Source organism: Aotus nancymaae, unplaced genomic scaffold (genome assembly GCF_030222135.1).
Source record: "Aotus nancymaae isolate 86718 unplaced genomic scaffold, 86718_ANA_hifiasm-v0.15.2.pri h1tg000036l, whole genome shotgun sequence".
In the NCBI taxonomy this organism is placed as follows: Eukaryota; Metazoa; Chordata; class Mammalia; order Primates; family Aotidae; genus Aotus; species Aotus nancymaae.
The window spans coordinates 47586537-47607418 of record NW_026988450.1 but is presented as its reverse complement, the minus strand read 5'-3'; the positions used below and the strand labels follow the sequence as shown (position 1 = coordinate 47607418).

At 36.9% G+C, this 20882-nt stretch overlaps 1 protein-coding gene across 2 annotated transcripts in view; it reads left to right on the top strand.

Moving 5' to 3' along the window:
• Window positions 1–20882, top strand: part of STK3 (serine/threonine kinase 3) — a 351314-nt gene that overhangs the window by 190048 nt on the left and 140384 nt on the right. For both annotated transcript variants that reach the window (XM_012455810.3, XM_064384446.1), the window contains exons 7-8: window positions 4603–4740; window positions 18565–18690. In XM_012455810.3, coding sequence (XP_012311233.1) covers window positions 4603–4740; window positions 18565–18690 — 264 coding nt within the window. The remainder of the gene's footprint in view (window positions 1–4602; window positions 4741–18564; window positions 18691–20882) is intronic.

The following is a 20882-nucleotide window of genomic DNA, read 5'->3' as shown; positions in this document are numbered from 1 at the left end:
ACCTCCTCCTCCTGGGTTCAGGCAATTCTCCTGCCTCAGCCTCCTGAGTAGCTGGGATTACAGGCATGCACCACCGTGCCCAGCTAATTTTTTGTATTTTTAGTAGAGATGGGGTTTCACCATGTTGACAAGGATGGTCTCGATTTCTTGACCTCGTGATCCACCCGCCTCGGCCTCCCAAAGTGCTGGGATTACAGGCGTAAGCCACCGCGCCTAGACAGCTTTTATCTTAAAATAGAATTATGTGCCACAAAAATTTAATGGAAACATAGAGGTAATGTGAGGTAGCATGTACTAAGGAGTCAAACTTGAGTTCTAATTTTGACATTCACCTTCTTAGCTGTGTGTTCTTGAATAAGTTAGCTTACTCTTGAGAGCCACAGTAGTAAACTTAGGTTAATAATAGCTTACATTACAATTGTGGTAGGCACTATTCTAAGTGTTTTGCATATATTAATCTATTTAAAATTCAGAACAGCCTTTTAATATTCCCATATTAAGATGTGGGAACAGAGACATAGAGTAGTTAAATGGCTCAGATAGTTATAATAATGGTGCTGTTATATACCCAGTGCTGTCTAGAACTGGTTCTCTTACTTGCTTTGAACTGCCAGAGCACCAGCTGCACCCTCTACCTTAATCTGGTTTCTAGGCTGGTACATTGGCCTTTCTTGGCCAGATTAATGATTGCTACTGGAGCTGGAGTGAAGTGTGAGTTCGTGTTCCCAATACTTTAACTTTGTGCTTACTGTGGAAACTATATTATAGGAGCAAGGCTCACTTCAGATTTATTATTCTCTTCAAAATTTCTGTATAGTTTGTATTTGCTTTTGAGGGAGTGGTGATAAAAATTTAGATTCACATTTTTTTTTTAAACAGAGTTTTGCTTTTGTTGCCCAGGCTGGAGTGCAGTGGCGCGATCTTGGCTTACTACAACCTCCGTCTCTTGAATTCAACCAATTCTCCTGCCTCAGTCTCCTGAGTAGCTAGCATTACAGGCGCCTGCTACCACGCCATGCTAATTTTTGTATTTTTAGTAGAGACAGGGTTTCACCATGTTGGCCAGGCTGGTCTCGAACCCCAGGCCTCAGGTGATCTGCCTGCCTCGGCCTCCCAAAGTGCTGGGATTACAGACGTGAGCCACCTCACCGGGCCTAGGTTTGCATTTTTATATTAACATCTAAAAGACCTTTTCCTATCCTTCCCTTTTTCCTCTTCTCCATCCCTTTTCTAACTAGCAATTTTATATTTGTTTAGTATAATTTTACCCTTTGATTACTAGGCAGTTAGAGTACCATGGTTTTTTTATACCCAGTGAGGGACCTGATAAACATCCAGTTCAACCTCCTCACTTGGAAAAACAAAAACAAAAACAAAAACAAAATAATACTAAAGCCACACAATCAGGTAGTAATTTAGATACTGACTCATGGCCAGTATTCGTGTCATCACATTGTACTGTTTGCTTTTATTTGTAATGTCTTTTATAAATTAGTGTAATTTCTTTTATTTCCTTTTCAGAAATTATTTTTAAATTTTATTTAGCTTGTTACCTGTGTACTATGTTTGCTATCAGGAAACGGCTATATTTGTTTACTTCTTTGTAGTTTTATAGTGTTTTCTCATTTATCTCATTTATTTATTGTGAAGATAACCTTTTTGCTCACATAGCTGAGGTTCTTAACTAATGGCATGAATTTCTTTGTTATTCTGGCACTCAGCTGCTGTAGATTCAGACATGTGTCGACTCATTTGACTCAGATTATGAAGTTCAGGCATTGTAGCTTCTCATTTCCAGCCCTTTCCACATCTCCTGGGTACTCCTGCAGTCTGAGGCATGGCATTTCAGTCATGAAGATAATTAGTTGTTTTGAAGCACCTAGATTTCTTGGCTTCTTAAACTACTTGTGATCAGAGTAGTTCTTTTAGAAACATAATCAGAGGTTTGGTATGTAGTTAAGCAACACATTGTGTAGAAACAAACACAGGATAGTCATGTCATTTATTTTACTAACATTCTTCAATCAAAATGGTGTTAGAGATAAGATAAATTATATGGCTGTAATGTGTGTCCCTCTGATTTGGTTGGTGGCAAGGGAATGAATCGTTAGTCTAAAGCGAGCCACTGATTGCCAAAACTTTCTGTAGCAGAGGCCTATTACCTAATCAACTCATACAAAACCTGGAGATTCTTAAGAGGATCCTCTGTGGTTCATTATTAGGTTAAATTAGTTGGATACAGTAAGGCCGGCAAGAAACTTTGTTATTGATTATCTAACCTTAAAAAGTGGAAATAAATGGCACAGTGGTTTTCCTGTAGACATTTTGTTATAGATTATACATTAAGACTTATTTGTTTGGACTGTATGCTTGGTGTTCATGCTTGTTCAATGCATATTTGCGGGTAGAATGTGACACTTTAGATTCACTTTATGAGAGTATTGGGTAAATAAGAGAGTTAAGCTTTTTATCCTTGAGTTTCTAATAGCTACTGCTAAGGTGAGCCTTATATGTTAAGATTATCTGAAGATAAGACTGCAACTCATTGCCTCAAAGTTCAAAGGAGAGTATTGGCTTCAAGGACATAAATCACTGTGTTATCCACCAGTTTACAACAGAAGTGCAGATGAACAATATTTATCTAGACAATCTAGTATAATATACCTGCAGTTTGAGGTCAGTCTATATAGGGGCATATGTAAGTCCTTTGAACTGTTTTGCAGAGATGAGAGTTCAAATTTATTTTTATTCTCTAGTAGGAAATAGCAGGTGGTTTTGTGTGCCTTTTCCAGCAGCTGCCTTTAACCCCATTTTGCTTATTTTTAAAGCCTTATTAGGTTCTGCCTCAACTGTTGAGCTGTCTGAGATTAATTACGTTATTTGCAGGCAGAATTTCATTTTCTGGCACTCTGTTGTTTGCTATTTGTTTCATATGTGTTTGTTTTTTTCTCCACAAGTTCACTGTGAGTTCTGTGGGTCTGAGATATGTATCCTATTTTAAAATCTGTGATTGCTGGGTTTACAATATCTGATATTTAAAGGGACCACCACATAAATTAGGTAATTGAGCTAGACTAGATAGGGCTCATGAAAAAGGAAGAACATACATCCTAGTTCAAATTAGCCTAATTACTGGAGATTCATACCTTTGGGGAATGAGAGATTGATGTCTGAATGAAATAGGTCCACTGGTACTATTTGGCCTGTGGCCCTTTGGTTTGGTACCTCTAAATTATAGCAGTGTTCTGAACACACAAAAATGCTTTATAAATATTTGATTGAAAGATGTTTATTGTTTTGTAATACTGGCTACAATGCTTTTGAAAGACTATCATAGATGTAATATGTATAACATGATATGAGATATACAAAAATGTTCTATTAAAGAATTTATCTTTTTTGAAGGAAGATGCATATACTGGTAAAGAGATTAACTCTTAACCTAGAATCAACAGACTCAGATATTGAGTCTTTCCTGCTGTGTCCACAGAAAGTCCTTTGGATCACTTTCCAAGTTAGAAACCAATGATAACCCATTGTAGTAAATGGCTGCATATTCTGAGGGCATTCAAAAGAATGATAATAGGGAATTATTAAAATACCTGAGTGCCTTGAAATTTAAGGTACCTATTTTTTATTTCTTGAATTCTGGAGTAATTTTTCATGCTTCCTTTTTTTCACCTCTCCAAAACAATGTTATTAGCATGTACTCTTGGTTCCTCCTTTGAAGTATTTCATGCTTCATTTCTTCCATTTCATTCCTGTAGGTACTATTCTAGTTTGAACATTTTATTACTCATGTTGGGACATCTACATTAGCCCCATAACTGGCTTTTGTATTTCATATTTAGAATGTCTCCAGGTTTTTGTTTTTTTAATCTACTTCTTGGGTCATAAACATACTCAGATTAAAGGCAAAAACAGGCCAGGGTGACTGTCTAGGAGGTGAGAGATGAGATGGAGTCTTTTTATGGCTTTTGAATTTTGAACTATCTGAATGTATTATCATTACCACTAAGTTATTAATACTGAATCATTAGTAATAAATTAGAGTGGTATATTACCTTTGAAATTTTTCATTTGAAATTTTGATTCATATATTTAAAAAGAGAAATACAAGTCTTGGCTCTGTCAAGTCTTATTTCAAATTATAGCAGTAATTTTACTTATACTTAAATATTCTGGATTGCAAAAGCAAATTGGACTCCTGCTAGCCATTTTGAGCAACAATACTTGTGTAAAACTGAAACGAGAAGTAAGTCTGGCACGTAGTAGCAGAATTTGGGAATATATCTGTTTAGGGAATGTCCTTAGTGTGTCAGAAATGTAGTCTTCTTTGGAATCTGAGAAAAAAAGTAATCAGTAAAATAAAGAATGATGTGCTCAATGAGCTACAATTCAAATAGAGGAAATTTAATGGGAAATGATTACATTAGTAGCAGATGGACTGGCTTCCTGAATTTCAGTCTTACTGGAAATCCTAGAACGGCTTAAATTTGTTTTTCAAATTTAGAGTCTGATGAAAAGATAGATAAAGAGATTTGTTTATTTGGCTGTGCTAGTGTGATTCTTACTGTTTTTTGGATATTTCATTTGTACTAGGCTATTTTTATGATTCCCACAAATCCACCACCAACGTTCAGAAAGCCAGAACTTTGGTCCGATGATTTCACCGATTTTGTTAAAAAGTGTTTGGTGAAGAATCCTGAGCAGAGAGCTACTGCAACACAACTTTTACAGGTCAGTGCTTGTGCCTCGAAGGGAAGGATATTTTCTTCATACCTTTCAGCTCTCTGACATTGGCTAGAATTGCTGTGTGTTTCATAACTGATTTCTAAAGATGTAAACCCCCATCCCCTCCTCTTACCTCTCCTCTTTGCTCTCTTCTTTACTTTGCTCTCCTCCCCTCCCATCCCCTGATTCCCCTCAGTGTTGTTTTAAAACAAAATTTCCAAAGCATTCTCCTTTCAGAAAGGAATCTTTGTCTTCATAGTTACTGTTTCTCATGGTTTTTTACTTATGTTCCTTGACTTAGCATTTATACTTTGACTTTTTGCTCCAGCATAAAATATGTAAGTACAAGATCTCTGGACTCCTTGAAAAGATTATCGTGCTATAAATATTAGTTACAGGATTATCTAAATGAAGAGTTTCAGAGTTTCAATTTTTTTAGATAGAATAATTATAAATAGACTTTGTATCTAGAATGTCAGTAGATTTTAAAATATACCATGAAGTTTAATACAAATAGAAACAATTTAATATTTATAATAGTTGTTTGTGAAGCTTAATTTTCCCAACAGAATAGCCTTAGAACTTTCAGCTAATAATAAGCACATTGCAAAATGATTCCTACTGTTAAGTGACAAAAGTATGAAAAATATGGTTCTTGTAAAAAGTGACTTCCCTGTCTCTAAAAGAACCGTTGGATTTAAAGGACAAAAAAAAGAAATGTGACTGTCCAAGGTCCCATTTTTCCACAAGGATGTGTTAAGGGGTATGGGAAACAGGCTTTTAAGTATAATGTTTATTGTTATGAAAGCTTAACTTAGAACTCAGTCTCCATAGATGCCAGTACAGCAATATTGCTTTAAAATAAAAATCCATATATTCTTTGACACAACAATTGCACTTCTAGAAATTCATTCTACAGCAATATTTAACCATGTGTGAAAAAACATGTGTAAAAATATTCATAGGACATTGAAATTGTAAAAGATTGGAAAGATCCTAAATATCTGTCAACAAGTTGAAAACAATTTAAAGCCCATGAAAAAGAGTGATTGGAAAAATACTACATACACACAACAGATTTACATATCTTAATGCTTATAATGGAGCATCTCTGGAAAAATAAGGGAGAAACTGGCCTCCAGCTCAGGCTGTAATGCTCACTCACCTCCTGCTGTGCAACTCTGTTCCTAACAGGCCACAGCGATACTAGTCCACAGCTGGAGGTTGGGGACCCCTGATTTAAATCATAGTTTAACTCTCACTGGGCAATAGTATTGCCAGATTTTAGTTGACACATACCTATAGCTTATGTGTACGGATTATACCATATTGATTTCTAGATCCCAGTAAACAAAGAATAATATTTAGAAGGAAATTCATGATGGATTTTAAAAATAGTGTTTGATTTTCTATGATGCAGAGAGATTATTGTATAAATTTTTAAAAATCATAGATAGGAAGGATCCTTTGAGATTATTAAGTTGAAATTTTAGTAGTTTTTAAAGATAAATTAAAACCTGAGAGATGTTAAAAGACAGAGTTTAATTTCAGTTTAGTTAGTACCAGAGTTCCTGATCTGGAGATGATCCTTTCACCTGCTAGAATCTAAAGGATCCTTACAATCTGAAGATGATCCTTACACCTGCTAGAATCTAAAGGATCCTTACACCTGCCCCCCTAGAATCTAAAGGATCCTTACAATCCTTTAGATTCTAGGAGGGCAGCCTAGAATCTAAAGTCAGTGAGTAGCCAGGCATGGTGGCTCACACTTGTAATCCCAGGACTTTAGAAGGCTGAGGCAGGCCGACACTTGAGATCAGGAGTTCAAGACCAGCCTGTCCAACATAGTGAAACCCCATCTCTACTAAAAATACAAAAATTAGCCAGGCATGGTGGTGCACACCTGTAGTCCCAGCTATTTGGGAGGCTGAGGCAGGAGAATCACTTGAACCCGGGAGATGGGGTTATGTTGAGCTGAGATCACAGCACTGCACTCCAGCCTGGACAATACTGTGAGACTCTGTCTCAAAAAAAAGAAATAAAGTCAGTGAGCAGTCTTCCATGATCTCTTCCATTTGTGCCAAGTTGGAAAACAGAGCTACTTACAATGCAACTTCAAACAACTGTAAAGACAAAGACAGTGCCCTAGCGGAGTGTAGAGCAATAAGAAAGAAAGGACTCCTGTCCTACTCTAAAACTTTTTAACAAACTAATAGAAAGGTCACCCTCCGTCCAAGAAACACAAAAAGCTGAAGTTATATTCTTTGAGAAATATAAGACAAAAATATTAAAAAATTACAATCGATATAGAAGTTACATTCATGATGTAGAGCGTATATGATTAAGAAATGTAAAAGTAGAAGAATGGATACAGTAATCACAGATGCCTGTTAGAGAAGAAACAAATCATTTTAGGGAGGAGAAATGGTATGAATAATATTAACAAACATGCAAATATGGGACTTGTGTTTTAGAACACAGTAAGATCTGTTTAGCTAGAGCAGAAACACCAGTTGGAGAAATGGTGTCTGAGTTTAGATACAGACAACAGTGAAGCAAGAAGGGTATACTGATGCCTAGGATGAGATGGCCTGAATTTTCTGAGAGCCACTGTAATAACACAAGTGTGAATTGTTAAGAACCTGAGTTAAAAAAAATAGTTGCCAAAATAGAAAATAGTAAATCTGATGAAAGTATGAGAAGGATTTAGTGACTGATTATATATTAACAGAAGTGGGAGAAGACCAACACTACAAAAACTAGAAGCTAGTAGAATTATATTTCTTCAAGAAGGTATAGAAATTTCAAACTACATTATACTTTGTCTTCTCAGGGGAAAGTATAGACCACCCTTCCAAGCTCCAGTTATTTTTAAGAAAAGCCAATATACATGTCTGGTTCATCCAGTTTACCCCAACCCTGCTTTTAGGCAATTCATTGTGAATTCACTACAGTGTTATACTGTAGTTAGTTAGTCTACAGAGCTTAAAGTTCTTAATCTCAAAATCTCGGTATGTCCAATTTTATTTATAGCAGTGCTTTCTCTACATAATTGCTGCAGACATGGTTTTGATCAACAAAGAGGAACTGGCTAATAAAATTAAAAGGGTACTTGAAGAGCAAGACTGTATTATTTGAGCATTCTTGATAGTCAGAAGAGAAGTTTTATCAGACATATTGCCAAGTTTTTAAGTAAAGATGCTCCTTAACTTATGATGGAGTTAGGTCCTGTAAACCTCAATGAAGGTTTAAAATGTTGTAAGTCAAAAATGTATTAAAATACACCTATCCTAGCTTAGCCTAGCCTACCAAAAATATGCTCAGAACACTAACATTGGTGTAGTTGGTGTTTTGTAGACATGATTGAATGTGAAAACACAAAACACAATATCCAAAATGCTGACAACACAGTACACTATGGAATATTGGTTAATTACCCTCATGATCACATAGCTCACTGGGAGCTGGAAGTTATTAATACCTCCATACTCAGCATCATAAGGGAATATCATACCACATATTACTAGCCTGGGAAAACATCAAAATATCAAATCTCAAACTTCCAGGTATGGTTTCTACTGAATGCATATCACATTTGCAGCATTGTAAAGTTAAAAAGTCCAAAATTGAACCATTTTAAGTCAGGGACTATCTGTATATTTTTAAAGGCGTTTTAAGATTAGCAGGTGGTAAAATTAAAACTGCAAAGCAACGTAATACAGAATGCAGAAAAGACAATATGGCAAATATAAAACATTTATGATAGAGTATTATGAGAAAACATTTATGTTTTACATAATATGAAATAATTATGATAAAAATGGCATTAGCATATAATCATATACTAATATAAACAAATGGCTTAATTTTTTAAAAAATTTATTTATTTCACTTTAGGTGCATACTATATATGGTAATTCTCCCCATGTTATACCTCCCCACCCTCCCCTCCCTCCCCACCCGCATTGTCTCTCCCCTGCCCCCCCAACTGTCCCCTGTGTGTGATGCTTCTCTCCCTGAGTCCAGGTGTTCTCATTGTTCAGCACCCACGTGGCTATGAGTGAGAACATACGGTGCTTGGCTTTCTGTTCTTGGGTCAGTTTGCTGAGAATGATGGTTTCCAGATTCATCCAAGTCCCTACAAAGGACATGAACTCATCATTTTTTTATGGCTGCATAGTATTCCATGGTGTATATGTACCACATTTTCTTTGTCCAGTCTATCATTGATGGGCAATTGGGTTGGTTCCAGGTATTTGCTATTGTACACAGGGCTGCAATGAACATATGTGTGCATGTCTTTATAGTAGAACGATTTATAGTTCTTTGGGTACATACCCAATAGTGGGATTGCTGGGTCAAATGGAATTTCTATTTCTAGATCCTTGAGAAATCGCCTCACTGTCTTCCACAATGGTTGAACTAATTTACACTCCCACCAACTGTGTAGAAGTGTTCCTATTTCTCCACATCCTCTCCAGTATCTGTTGTCTCCAGATTTTTTAATGATCACCATTCTAACTGGCGTGAGATGATATCTCAGTGTGGTTTTGATTTGCATTTCTCTAATGACCAGTGATGATGAGCATTTTTTCATATGTTTGTTGGCCTCATATATGTCCTCTTTTGAAAAGTGTCTGTTCATATCCTTCACCCACTTTTGAATGGGGTTGTTTATTTTTTTCTTGTATATCTGTTTTAGTTCTTTGTAGATTCTGGATATAGCCCTTTGTCAGATGGGTAGATTGCAAAAATTTTTCCCCATTCTGTTGGTTGCCGATTCACTCTAATGATGGTTTCTTTTGCTGTACAGATCCCATTGTCTAATTAGATCCCATTTGTCTATTTTGGCTTTTATTGCCATTGCTTTTGGTGTTTTAGTCATGAAGTCCTTGCCTATGCCTATGTCCTGGATGGTTTTGCCTACGTTTTCTTCTAGTGTTTTTATGGTGTTAGGTTTTATGTTTAAATCTTTGATCCATCTGGAGTTAATTTTAGTGTAAGGTGACAGGTAGGGGTCCAGTTTCTGCTTTCTGCACGCTGCTAGCCAGTTTTCCCAACACCATTTATTAAACATGGAGTCCTTTCCCCTTTGCTTGTTTTTGCTGGGTTTGTCAAAGATCAGATGGTTGTAGACGTGTGGTGTTTCTTCTGGGGTCTCTGTTCTATTCCATTGGTCTATGTCTCTGTTTTGGTACCAGTACCATGCTGTTTTGATTACTGTAGCCTTGTAGTATAATTTGAAGTCTGGCAGTGTGATGCCTCCAGCTTTGTTCTTTTTGCTTAGGATTGTCTTGGCTATGCGGGGTCTTTTGTGATTCCATATGAAGTTTAAAGTGGTATTTCCTAGTTCTGTGAAGAAGGTCATTGGTAGCTTGATGGGGATAGCATTGAATCTATAGATTACTTTGGGCAGTATGGCCATTTTCACAATATTGATTCTTCCTAACCATGAGCATGGAATTTTTCTCCATCTGTTTTTCTCCTCTCCTATTTTGTTGAGCAGTGGTTTGTAGTTCTCCTTGAAGAGGTCCTTTACATCCTTTGTTAGTTGTATTCCTAGGTATTTTATTTTCTTTGTAGCCATTGTGAATGGGAGTTTGCTCTTGATTTGGCTCTCTGTTTGTTATGGGTATATAGGAATGCTTGTGATTTTTGCATATTGATTTTGTATCCTGAGGCTTTGCTGAAGTTGCTTATCAGTTTGAGAAGATTTTGGGCTGAGATGATGCAGTCTTCTAGATATACAATCATGTAGTCTGCAAATAGAGACAGTTTGACTTCCTCCTTTCCTATTTGAATACCTTTTATTTCTTTTTCTTTCCTGATTGCTCTGGCTAGAACTCCAATACTATGTTGAATAGGAGTGGTGAGAGAGGGCATCCTTGTCTAGTGCCTAATTTCAAAGGGAATTCTTCCAGTCTTTGCCTGTTCAGGATGATATTGGCTGTAGGTTTGTCATATATAGCTTTTATCATTTTATGATATGTTCCATCAATACCTAGTTTATTGAGAGTTTTTAGCATGAAGGGCTGTTCAATTTTATCTAAGGCCTTCTTTGCATCTATTGAGATAATCATGTGGTTTTTGTCTTTGGTTCCGTTTATGTGATGGATTACGTTTACGGATTTACGTATGTTGAACCAGTCTTGCATCCCTGGGATGAAGCCTACTTGGTCGTGATGGATAAGCTTCTTGATGTGCTGTTGCAATCTGTTTGCCAGTATTTTATTGAAGATTTTTGCATCTATGTTCATCATGGATATTGGCCTGAAGTTTTCTTTTTTAGTCTCTGCCTGGTTTTGGTATCAGGATGATGTTGGTCTCATAAAATGAGTTAGGGAGGATTCCCTCTTTTTGTATTGTTTGATACAGTTTCAGGAGGAATGGAACCAACTCCTCTTTGTACATCTGGTAGAAATCGGCTGTGAACCCATCTGGCCCTGGACTTTTTTTGGTTGGTACGCTATTGATTGCTGCCTCTACTTCAGCCCTTGTTTTTGGTCTATTCAGGGTTTCAGCTTCCTCCTGGTTTAGTTTTGGTAGAGTACAACTGTCTAGGAATTTATCCATTTCTTCCTGGTTTACTAGTTTATGTGAGTAGAGCTGTTTGTAGTAAGCTGTTTGTATTTCTGTGGGATCAGTGGTGATATCCCCTTTATCGTTTTTTTATTGCATCTATTTGATTCTTCTCCTTTTTCTTTTTTATTAATCTGGCTAGCGGTCTATTTTGTTGATCTTTTCAAAAAGCAGCTGCTGGATTTATTGATTTTTTGAAGGGTTTTTTGTGTCTCTATCTCCTTCAGTTCTACTCTGATCTTAGTTATCTCTTGTCTTCTGCTAGCTTCTGAGTTTTTTTGATCTTGCTTCTCTAGTTCTTTCAATTTTGATGGTAAGGTGTTGATTTTAGATCTTTTCTCTCTTCTCTGGTGGGCATTTATTGCTATAAATTTCCCTCTCCATACTGCTTTAAAGGTGTCCCAGAGATTCTGGTAAGTTGTGTCTTCATTCTGGTTGATTTCAAAGAACATCTTTATTTCTGCCTTCATTTCGTTGTTTATCCAGTCAACATTCAGAAGCAAGTTGTTCAGTTTCCAAGTGGTTGTGCAGGTTTGAGTGTGTTTCTTGATCCTGAGTTCTAGTCTGATTGCGCTGTGGTCTGATAGACTGTTTGTTATGATTTCTGTTCTTTTGCATTTGCTGAGGAGTGATTTGTTTCCAATGATGTGGTCAATTTTAGAGTTAAGTGCAATGTGGTGCTGAGAAAAATGTATATTATGTGGATTTGGGATGGAACATTCTGTATATGTCTATTAGATCCACTTGGTCCAGCTCTGCATTCAAGTCCTGGATATCCTTGTTAATTTTCTGTCTCATTGATCTGTCTCATATTGACAGTGGAGTATTGAAGTCTCCTACTATTATTGTGTGGGAGTCTAAATCTCATTTTAGGTCATTAAGAACTTGCTTTATGTATCTGAGTGCTCCTGTGTTGGGGGGCGTATATATTTAGGATAGTTAGCTCTTCCTGTTGGATTGATCCTTTTACCATTATGTAATGTCCTTCTTTGTCTCTTGATCTTTGTTGTTTTGAAATCCATTTTATCAGAGACTAGGATTGCAACCCCTGCTTTTTTTTGTTCTCCATTTGATTGGTAAATCTTCTTCCATCCCTTTATTTTGAGTCTATGTGTGTCTTTGTATGTGAGATGGGTTTCTTGAATACAGCACACCGATGGGTTCTGACTTTTTATCCAGTTTGCCAGTCTGTGTCTTTTGATTGGGGCGTTTAGGCCATTTACATTCAATGTTAATATTGTTATGTGTGAATTTGATCCTGCCATTTTGTTACTGGCTGGTTTTCTTTCTCATCAGTTGACTCATTTTCTTCATTGCATTTTTGGTCTTCACCAACTGGTTTGCTTTTGCAGTGACTGGTACTCATTCCTTTCCATGCTTAGTGTTTCTTTCAGGAGCTCTTGTAGGGCAGGTCTGGTGGTGACAAAATCTCTCAATAATTGCTTGTCCGTAAAGGATTTTGTTTTTCCTTCACTTATGAAGTTTAGTTTGGCTGGATATGAGATTCTGGGTTGAAAGTTCTTTTCTTTAAGGATGTCGAATATTGGCCCCCATTCTCTTCTGGCTTGTAGGGTTTCTGCTGAGAGATCTGCTGTGAGTCTGATTGGCTTCCCTCTGTGGGTGCCCTGACCTTTCTCTCTGGCTGCCCTTAGCATTTTTTCCTTCATTTCGAACCTGATGAATCTGATGATTATGTGCCTTGGGGTTGCTCTTCTTGAGGAATATCTTTGTGGAGTTCTCTGTATTTCTTGAATTTGAAATTTGGACTGCCATGCTAGACTTGGGAAGTTCTCCTGGATAATATCCTGGAGTGTGTTTTCCAGCTTGGATTCATTCTCCCCGTCATATTCAGGTATACCGATCAAGCGTATGTTAGGTTTTTTCACATAATCCAATATTTCTTGGAGGCTTTGTTCATTTCTTTTCACTCTTTTTTTCTCTTGTATTGCCTTCTCTTTTTATTTCATTGAGTTGATCTTCAGTCTCTGATATCCTTTCTTCTGCTTGATCGATTCAGCTGTTAAAACTTGTGTTTGCTTCACAAGTTCTTGTGCTGTGTTTTTCAACTCCATCAAGTCATTTATGTTCTTCTCTAAGCTGGTTATTCTAGTTAGCATTTCGTCTAACCTTTTTTCAAGGTTTTTGGTTTCTTTGCATTGAGTTAGAACCTGTTCCTTTAGCTCTGAAAAGTTTGTTATTATCCACCTTCTGAATCCTGTTTCTGTCAATTCTTCGCACTCCTTCTCGGTCAAGTTGTGATCCTGTGTTGCTGAGGAGTTGTGATCCCTTGAAAGAAAAGAGGTGTTCTGGTCTTTGATGGTTTCACCTTTTTTGAGCTGGTTTTCCCCCATCTTTGTGGATTTACCTGGCTGTGGTGTCAGAGAGCTGCTTGATGAGGTCGCTTGTCTGCCTGTGGAGGCGCTACTGGGTTTCTACGGACTCCTTCAGGTTACTAGGAAAGCTTCCTTTGTCTTTTTGTTTATGCTGGGAGATTAGGCCTGCCTCTTCCGCTAACCTGTAGGCACTGCTGGGTTGTCAAGAAGGCCGTCCCGTTGCTACGTAGGTTTCCTGTGTTTTTTGTTAAAACATGTAGCCCAGTCCCACCCCTCTAGTGGTGGGTTGTGCCCTTCCTCCACTGGGCTGGATCATTCAGGGTTCATCTCAGACTGTGGCACTGGCTATGCAACCCACTAGAGTCAGAGCCTCAGCCCTCTAGGATTTGTAGGGGAGGGTAGGGACCTGCCCAGCCTCACCAGGCCGTCTCCCACTTTCAGCCTCCGCTCTCTCTGGTTGTGGGGTGGGGGCCGCCCAGCTGCTCCAGCTTACAGCTCCCTCTCTCTCCCGGCAGGAGGGAGAGGGCGATAGCTCAGTCTGTAGACTCTTACTCAACTCTGCACTTGTAATTCCTGGCGCTTGACTGGCAAAGATCCCCTGTTCTGTGTATTGCTGAGGCTTTGGGGGAAGCGCTGTATCTGGACCGGAGCGCCAGAGGTGGAGCCTCCGACTAGCTGGTCAGATGCACTTTCTGGGTGAAGCAGCACTGCTCCTCACCTCGGTCTGCTCTGAGTGGGCTTTACTTACCCTCGGACCAGACCTGTTGAAATGCACCTGGTACCTCGGTTGGAGCTAGGAGATATCTGGGTTTCTGCGTCTCTCGCTGGGTGTTGTGCGCTGGAGTTGTGTCTAATCTGCCATCTTGGGTTAATTTTTAAATTAAGTAATATTTAGTTAAGTACTAAAAGACAGTGGTTCACTTAGTTAATAAGATAAATTCAACTCCATGCTTTCTACATGAGATAAAATTACAGACTTACATAGAATCCAACTCATGTTTCTACATGAGGCATACTTAAAAGAATTTGGGTTAAAAGTTAAAGACAAGTAGTGAAATTTTAATAAAACATAAAAAGATATTATGAATAACATCAAAAAAAAGCAAAATTGACAGCAGAAAACAGTAAATGAGGAGTCATTTAATATTGATAAAAACATAATATAAAAGATATAGTTATAAAATTGATATATTAACATAGCATTATATATAACAAATTATAAAGACATTAGAAGAGGTTGCTCTAAATAAATAAATTGGGATATTTTGATATTTCTTTTTCAGTCACTGAGAAACAATATAGGCAAGAAATAATGATAAACATCACATGAGCTGGGTGTGGTGGCTCACGCCTGTAATCCAAGCACTTTGGAGGCCAAGGCAGGCGGATCACCTGAGGTTGGGAGTTCAAGACCAGCCTGACCAACATGGTGAAACCCCGTCTTTAAAAAAATATAAATAAATAATAAATAAATAAATAAATAAAGATTTTTAAAAAAATCATATGAATAATATAGTGATTGATTTAATAGAAAAATCAAACTTTATATTTAATAAGTAGAAATTACATCTTTTTGTTAAATGGTTAGGAAAGCGTATGACACCAGTATGAGATAGAAACAGAAATAATGAATCAGAATCAAATGCCCAGAAATGGTATATAGTATACATAGGAAACTAGCATATTATGAAGATAGCATTTCTTTTTTTTTTTTTTTTTGAGACGGAGTTTCGCTCATTACCCAGGCTGGAGTGCAATGGCGGGATCTCGACTCACCGCAACCTCCGCCTCCTGGGTTCAGGCAATTCTCCTGCCTCAGCCTCCTGAGTAGCTGGGATTACAGGCACGCGCCACCGTGCCCGGCTAATTTTTTGTATTTTTAGTAGAGACGGGGTTTCACCATGTTGACCAGGATGGTCTCGATCTCTTGACCTCGTGATCCACCCGCCTCGGCCTCCCAAAGTGCTGGAATTACAGGCTTGAGCCACCGCGCCCGGCCTCATGATAGCATTTCTAATCAGTGAGGGGAAAAACAACTTAAAGTAAAACTAGTTCTGCGATAACTACCTGCCTTTGGGGGGTGTTGGGATTAACTTAGTTCTTCACCACAGAAACACCAAAGTAATTTCCACATAGATTAAGGTCTAAAATGTTAAAAAAAAAAAAAAAAAAAAAAAATGGAAATAGGAAAGAACTAGGGATTAATATAGGAGAATATTTATATATTCAATCCAGCGCAGTAAAACAAAAGAAAAATGAATGATTTGAATACATATAACTTAAAAAATGCATGAATGGCAAAAAATGAGAACAAACTAAATGTGTGTGTGTGTGTGTGTGTGTGATATATATATATATATACACACACACATATATATGTGTGTATATATATACAACATTTATGTTAGGCAAGGGGCTGAGTATATGAACAGTTTTGTAAAGTATTTCAACAAGAAAAAGATGAATATGCCAGCTTCTAAAAGGCAATAAATTTTTCCTATTTCTAAATATATCTAAAATAAAAATTAAAGAGGGTGAGGATTCTTAACCACCTAAAGTAATGAGAAGACAGAAATTACCTTAAATCAACCTATCACATTCTTCATGATGTATTTTAAAAATTAAATTGCTTTAAAAATCTGAAATATTTCCTCTTAAATTTTGTTCATGTTCTCACTTATCAATTTCTAAACTGATAGAGTTCAAAATTAATGATTGATACAAAAACACTTCAGATAAAACAAGTGCTTAAAGTGAGTTGAAGAAGGGATTTCTGCTTCTGGACAGATTGAATAATCATGTTTTTCTCTATATTTCCTCATTAAAGTACAGCTAAAACCTTGGACATTATAAATTTATAAAACAAGCATAAAAAGACTGTGAAAGGTGGAAAGAAGGCAATAGACTTGCTAGAGATGGTGGGACCAGAGGAAAGACATATCTGTGACTTCCCTGGGCTTTCTTTTTCCCTCATTTATCCCACACTAGGTAGTGGAGAAGCCTACAACCAGAAACAACATTTGGCACAAACTAAAAATAAAAACCTGCTCTCTCAAGCAGAAGGATGGAGAAATGGACAGCCTAGCAAGACAGAAAACTTTCAGACAACCGTTCGACTCTAGCCAAACACCACCAAGAACACTATGGCCTACCCCCAGCAACAAAGGCTAAATGGAGAATCTACACTTCCACCCTTTTGATGCTGTCCAGTCCTTCTACTGAGGTGGTGTTAGAGAGACTGAATGTCAAGCTAAGACATTCATCTCCACAAGGCAGTATAGAAAGTATCTCCTCCTTAAGTGTGGAGTGTCAGTGAAGACCATGTGGGAGCCCAGACTTATACTACTACCAGGCAATAATAAGAACTCAGCAACCTTCCTGTTGGAGTGGGGTCAGAGGTAGTCTAGTGAAGGGTCAGAACTTTGACCACCAATCAGCTAAAATGAGACTACCCCCCACAATACCAGTACAGGACTCTGGGAGAACGTGAGCTCTCACCCTTATCTATTAGTAATAAGGAGCCCTCCATAGCCTAGGCCAGGAAGTGGAACACAGTATTTGCACTCACATTCACTTAGTTGCATATAACCACCTGAATTGGTTAAGTTGAGAAATGTAGGAGCCAGATGAGCAATTGTAGGTCCAACCACAACTCCGTTTTGGTGTATGACTAGAAGTCTCTACCACAGATATGTTAATAGGACTTATTATCTGGTAAGATTAATCTATAACTGTTTTAAAATAATTTATTGGTTCTTTACAATTGATTTTAGTATTTCTATACCCTGAAAAAGTTCTTATTTATAGTTTTCCCAAATGATATGTTTGCCATTTTAAAGCCTTTTTCAAATATCTATTCCTTCTTCAGCACAATTTTTTTTGTCTTTAAATATCTTTTTGTGTTCTGTTGATGTTTATTAAAATAACTCAGATTTGGGTATAGTGATCCATGCCTGTATTCTGAGCACTTTGGGAGGCTGAGGTGGGAGGATCACTTGAGCCCAGGAAGTCGAGGCTATAGTGAGCCATGATTGTGCCACTGTGCTCACAACAGAGCAAGACCCTGTCTCAAACAAACAAACAAATCACTCACCCACTCACTCACTCAGGTCACTTTTACCTGACTTGATGCTATCTACTGACATATAATTATGAAAATTACTGAAATTGATTGCTGCCCCAAATTTAGGTTGTCTGTCCCAAATTATAAACTTTCATTGTACTTTCTCTCATGTCCCTCCTTCTCAATAAAAGGAATTAAAACCTAGGTCTATCCCGATAGTTTTCTTTCGCTTTGTCAGAATTGTAGAGCTAACTAGATTTAGCTTAACTAGACCAGGGTGATATTTTTAAAAAAGTAACAAGTTATTTTATATATAGTAAAGAAATTGGGCAATATTAATTTTCTGAAAAAATATTTTTGTCTTCATTGGAAAAGATTAAATTACTTAAGATACAGTAGAACAGAAAATATGTTACAGAAGTAACAAAATAGTTGCTCTCCTTTTGGCCATTGATTTTGGCTGCCAGCTTATTAAGATTAATTAAATTCTGTAACTCAGTACCAAAATAAGTTTATGTGTAATATAATCCATAATCGTATTTTTATCTTTTTTATTGCTAATGTATCCTTCCTTTGGATAATTAGATCTTTAAGGATAATGTAGTTTTATTAACAGGGTTGCATTTTTGTATGTGTGCTTTAAGGTTTTTTTTTTGAAAACAAGCCCAAAAGCAAATTCTTTATTTCTAGGCAGTTGCCATATTCTCTTTTCTTAATCTATACATTTAATTCTGCATGGAAAAACAATCACTGAAGCCTGTGATCCTGGTTAACATTTACATGTTGTTTTAACATTTGTTAGCTATAATTCAGAAAACTCTTTTGATTTTACACCATTGAATTTTACTTTTCTAGCATCCTTTTATCAAGAATGCAAAACCTGTATCAATATTAAGAGACCTGATCACAGAAGCTATGGAGATCAAAGCTAAAAGACATGAGGAACAGCAGCGAGAATTGGAAGAGGAGGAAGAAAATTCGGTTTGTAATTAACTTCAAAAAGTTGATTTTTTTACTTCTGAGTTACTTTTCTATAATTTTGTTACTTTAAATATATTAATAGCACTTACTGTTTTAATATACAAGTAAGGTATGTTTCTTCATTGAATCTCACAATATATGCTTGCTGTCTTTTTCTGATGTCTCACGCCTGTAATCCTATCACTTTGGGAGGCCAAGGTGGGTGGATCACCTGAGGTCAGGAGTTCAAGACCAGCCTGGCCATAATGGTGAAACCCCATCTTTAACAAAAAAAAACAAAGAATTAGTGATTAGTGGAATGTAATGTTGATAGGATGGACTTGCACAATACCTAGTATCTAGTTGATATTAACCCAGGGTTTATTGAATAAATATTGTCTTGAATTTGGACAATTTTGTGTCATATCTCCTGGACTTCCTTGTAACTGGTCACCAGCTATACTGTAGATAAAGAGTACCATAGCAGAACAGGAGTTACAGAGAAAGTAGGAGGGACATAAAAGTGCCTAGCATATTAAACTAGCCATTTGTTCCTTTTACTTTTGATGTTACTACATTTAAATAACAAAATAATTGTATTTATTTACCATATTTTGTAGTGTCTAATGCTGCTTCTTTTTTTTTTTTTTTTTGAAACAGAATCTCACTGTGTCACCTGGGCTGGAGTATAGTGGTGCAATATTGGTTCACTGCAACCTCCACCTCCCAGGTTCAAGTGATTTTCCTGCCTCAGCCTCCTGTGTATCTGGGACTACAGTCACATGGCACCATGCCTGACTATGTTTTGTATTTTTAGTAGAGATGGGATTTCACAGTTTTGGCCACGCTGGTCTAAAACTCCTGATCTCAAGTAATCTACCCACTTCGACCTCCCAAAGTGCTGGGATTACAGGCATAAGCCACTGCACCTGGCTTGTAGCGTCTAATACAACTCCTTGCGAGTTATTTTTTGCCTTGTGTTTGAAATTATATATTTTTTTCTGGATAAAGATATAGACTTGAATAGCCCTTGGTATTCAAATAGTCATAAAATCTGAAAACACATATATTATTTTATTTTTTACTGATTGAAAACATATTTTATAACAGTATGTTCTCCCATAAAAATTCATTAAAAAAAATCTTATAGTTTCTGTATACAAATAATATTATTTTGCTAAATTAAATTTAGTTTTAATTTCAGAGACTGGTTATCCAATTAGAAATTCTTTTACTCTTTTTACCAATTATTAAACCTTGCATCACTCGGTAGCCCAGGACAAGGAGAAATGTGCATCTTTGTAGAGCTGGTTTATAATCATGTTCTTTAGATATGCAGCTACATGAATTATTTATTTGGCCATCATCATGGGCTGCCTAGTAAGAGAGATGCTTTAAGCTTGTATTCTAGATGTAAAAATCTTTCACCAATGAATTCACTACTTAGAATTTTAAATAGTGTCTTCAAAAGGTATTTTTTTCATATTTGTCATTGTGCGTTAATTCTACAAAGATAAGTAGGTGATATGGCAGATTTAAAGACCCTTGGTTCTTGCTCTCCGGGGTTTCATATTTCCTACGCTGGGTTCCTGTGTGATGGTAGATACATTTAGTTTCAGATTTCTCTCCAGTTAATGTTTTTAAATATTTAATTTTTGTAGTTGTTTCTTATGGTTTCAAAGGCACTTTATCATATATTATCAGTTTTTCCTACTTTTTAAGACTTTATTACAGTCACTTTGGTTTCTTTCTGACCCTTTAGTGATCTCTTTCTTCACTATTTTTCTTTCCTTCACTGAGCTTCAGTCACACTAGTCTTTCAGAATTTTAATTTTATTTTAACATGCTCAAGATGTTTCCTTACTCAGGGCCTTTGCATATGCTATACCCTGTACTTGAAACACTCTTTTTCCTTAGAACTCTTGGAGTGGCTAGGTTCTTTTCTTTTGAGTCTCAGCTTTAAATATCATGTATCTCTAAAACACAGAACCTTAAAACAACACACATTTATTATCATGGTATTTGTAGATTGCTGTTTCAAGAGGGTCTTAGTTGGGTGATTTATTCTCAGGGTTTTGCAACACTTAGAGATGACAGTCTAAGTGTTTGCCAGAGCTACAGTCATCTGAAGGCTTGAGAGGGGCTGGAGGATTCACTTCCAAGATGGATCATTCAGTGGCTCTCAGAGTGAGTGATCCAAGAGAGAAAGCAAA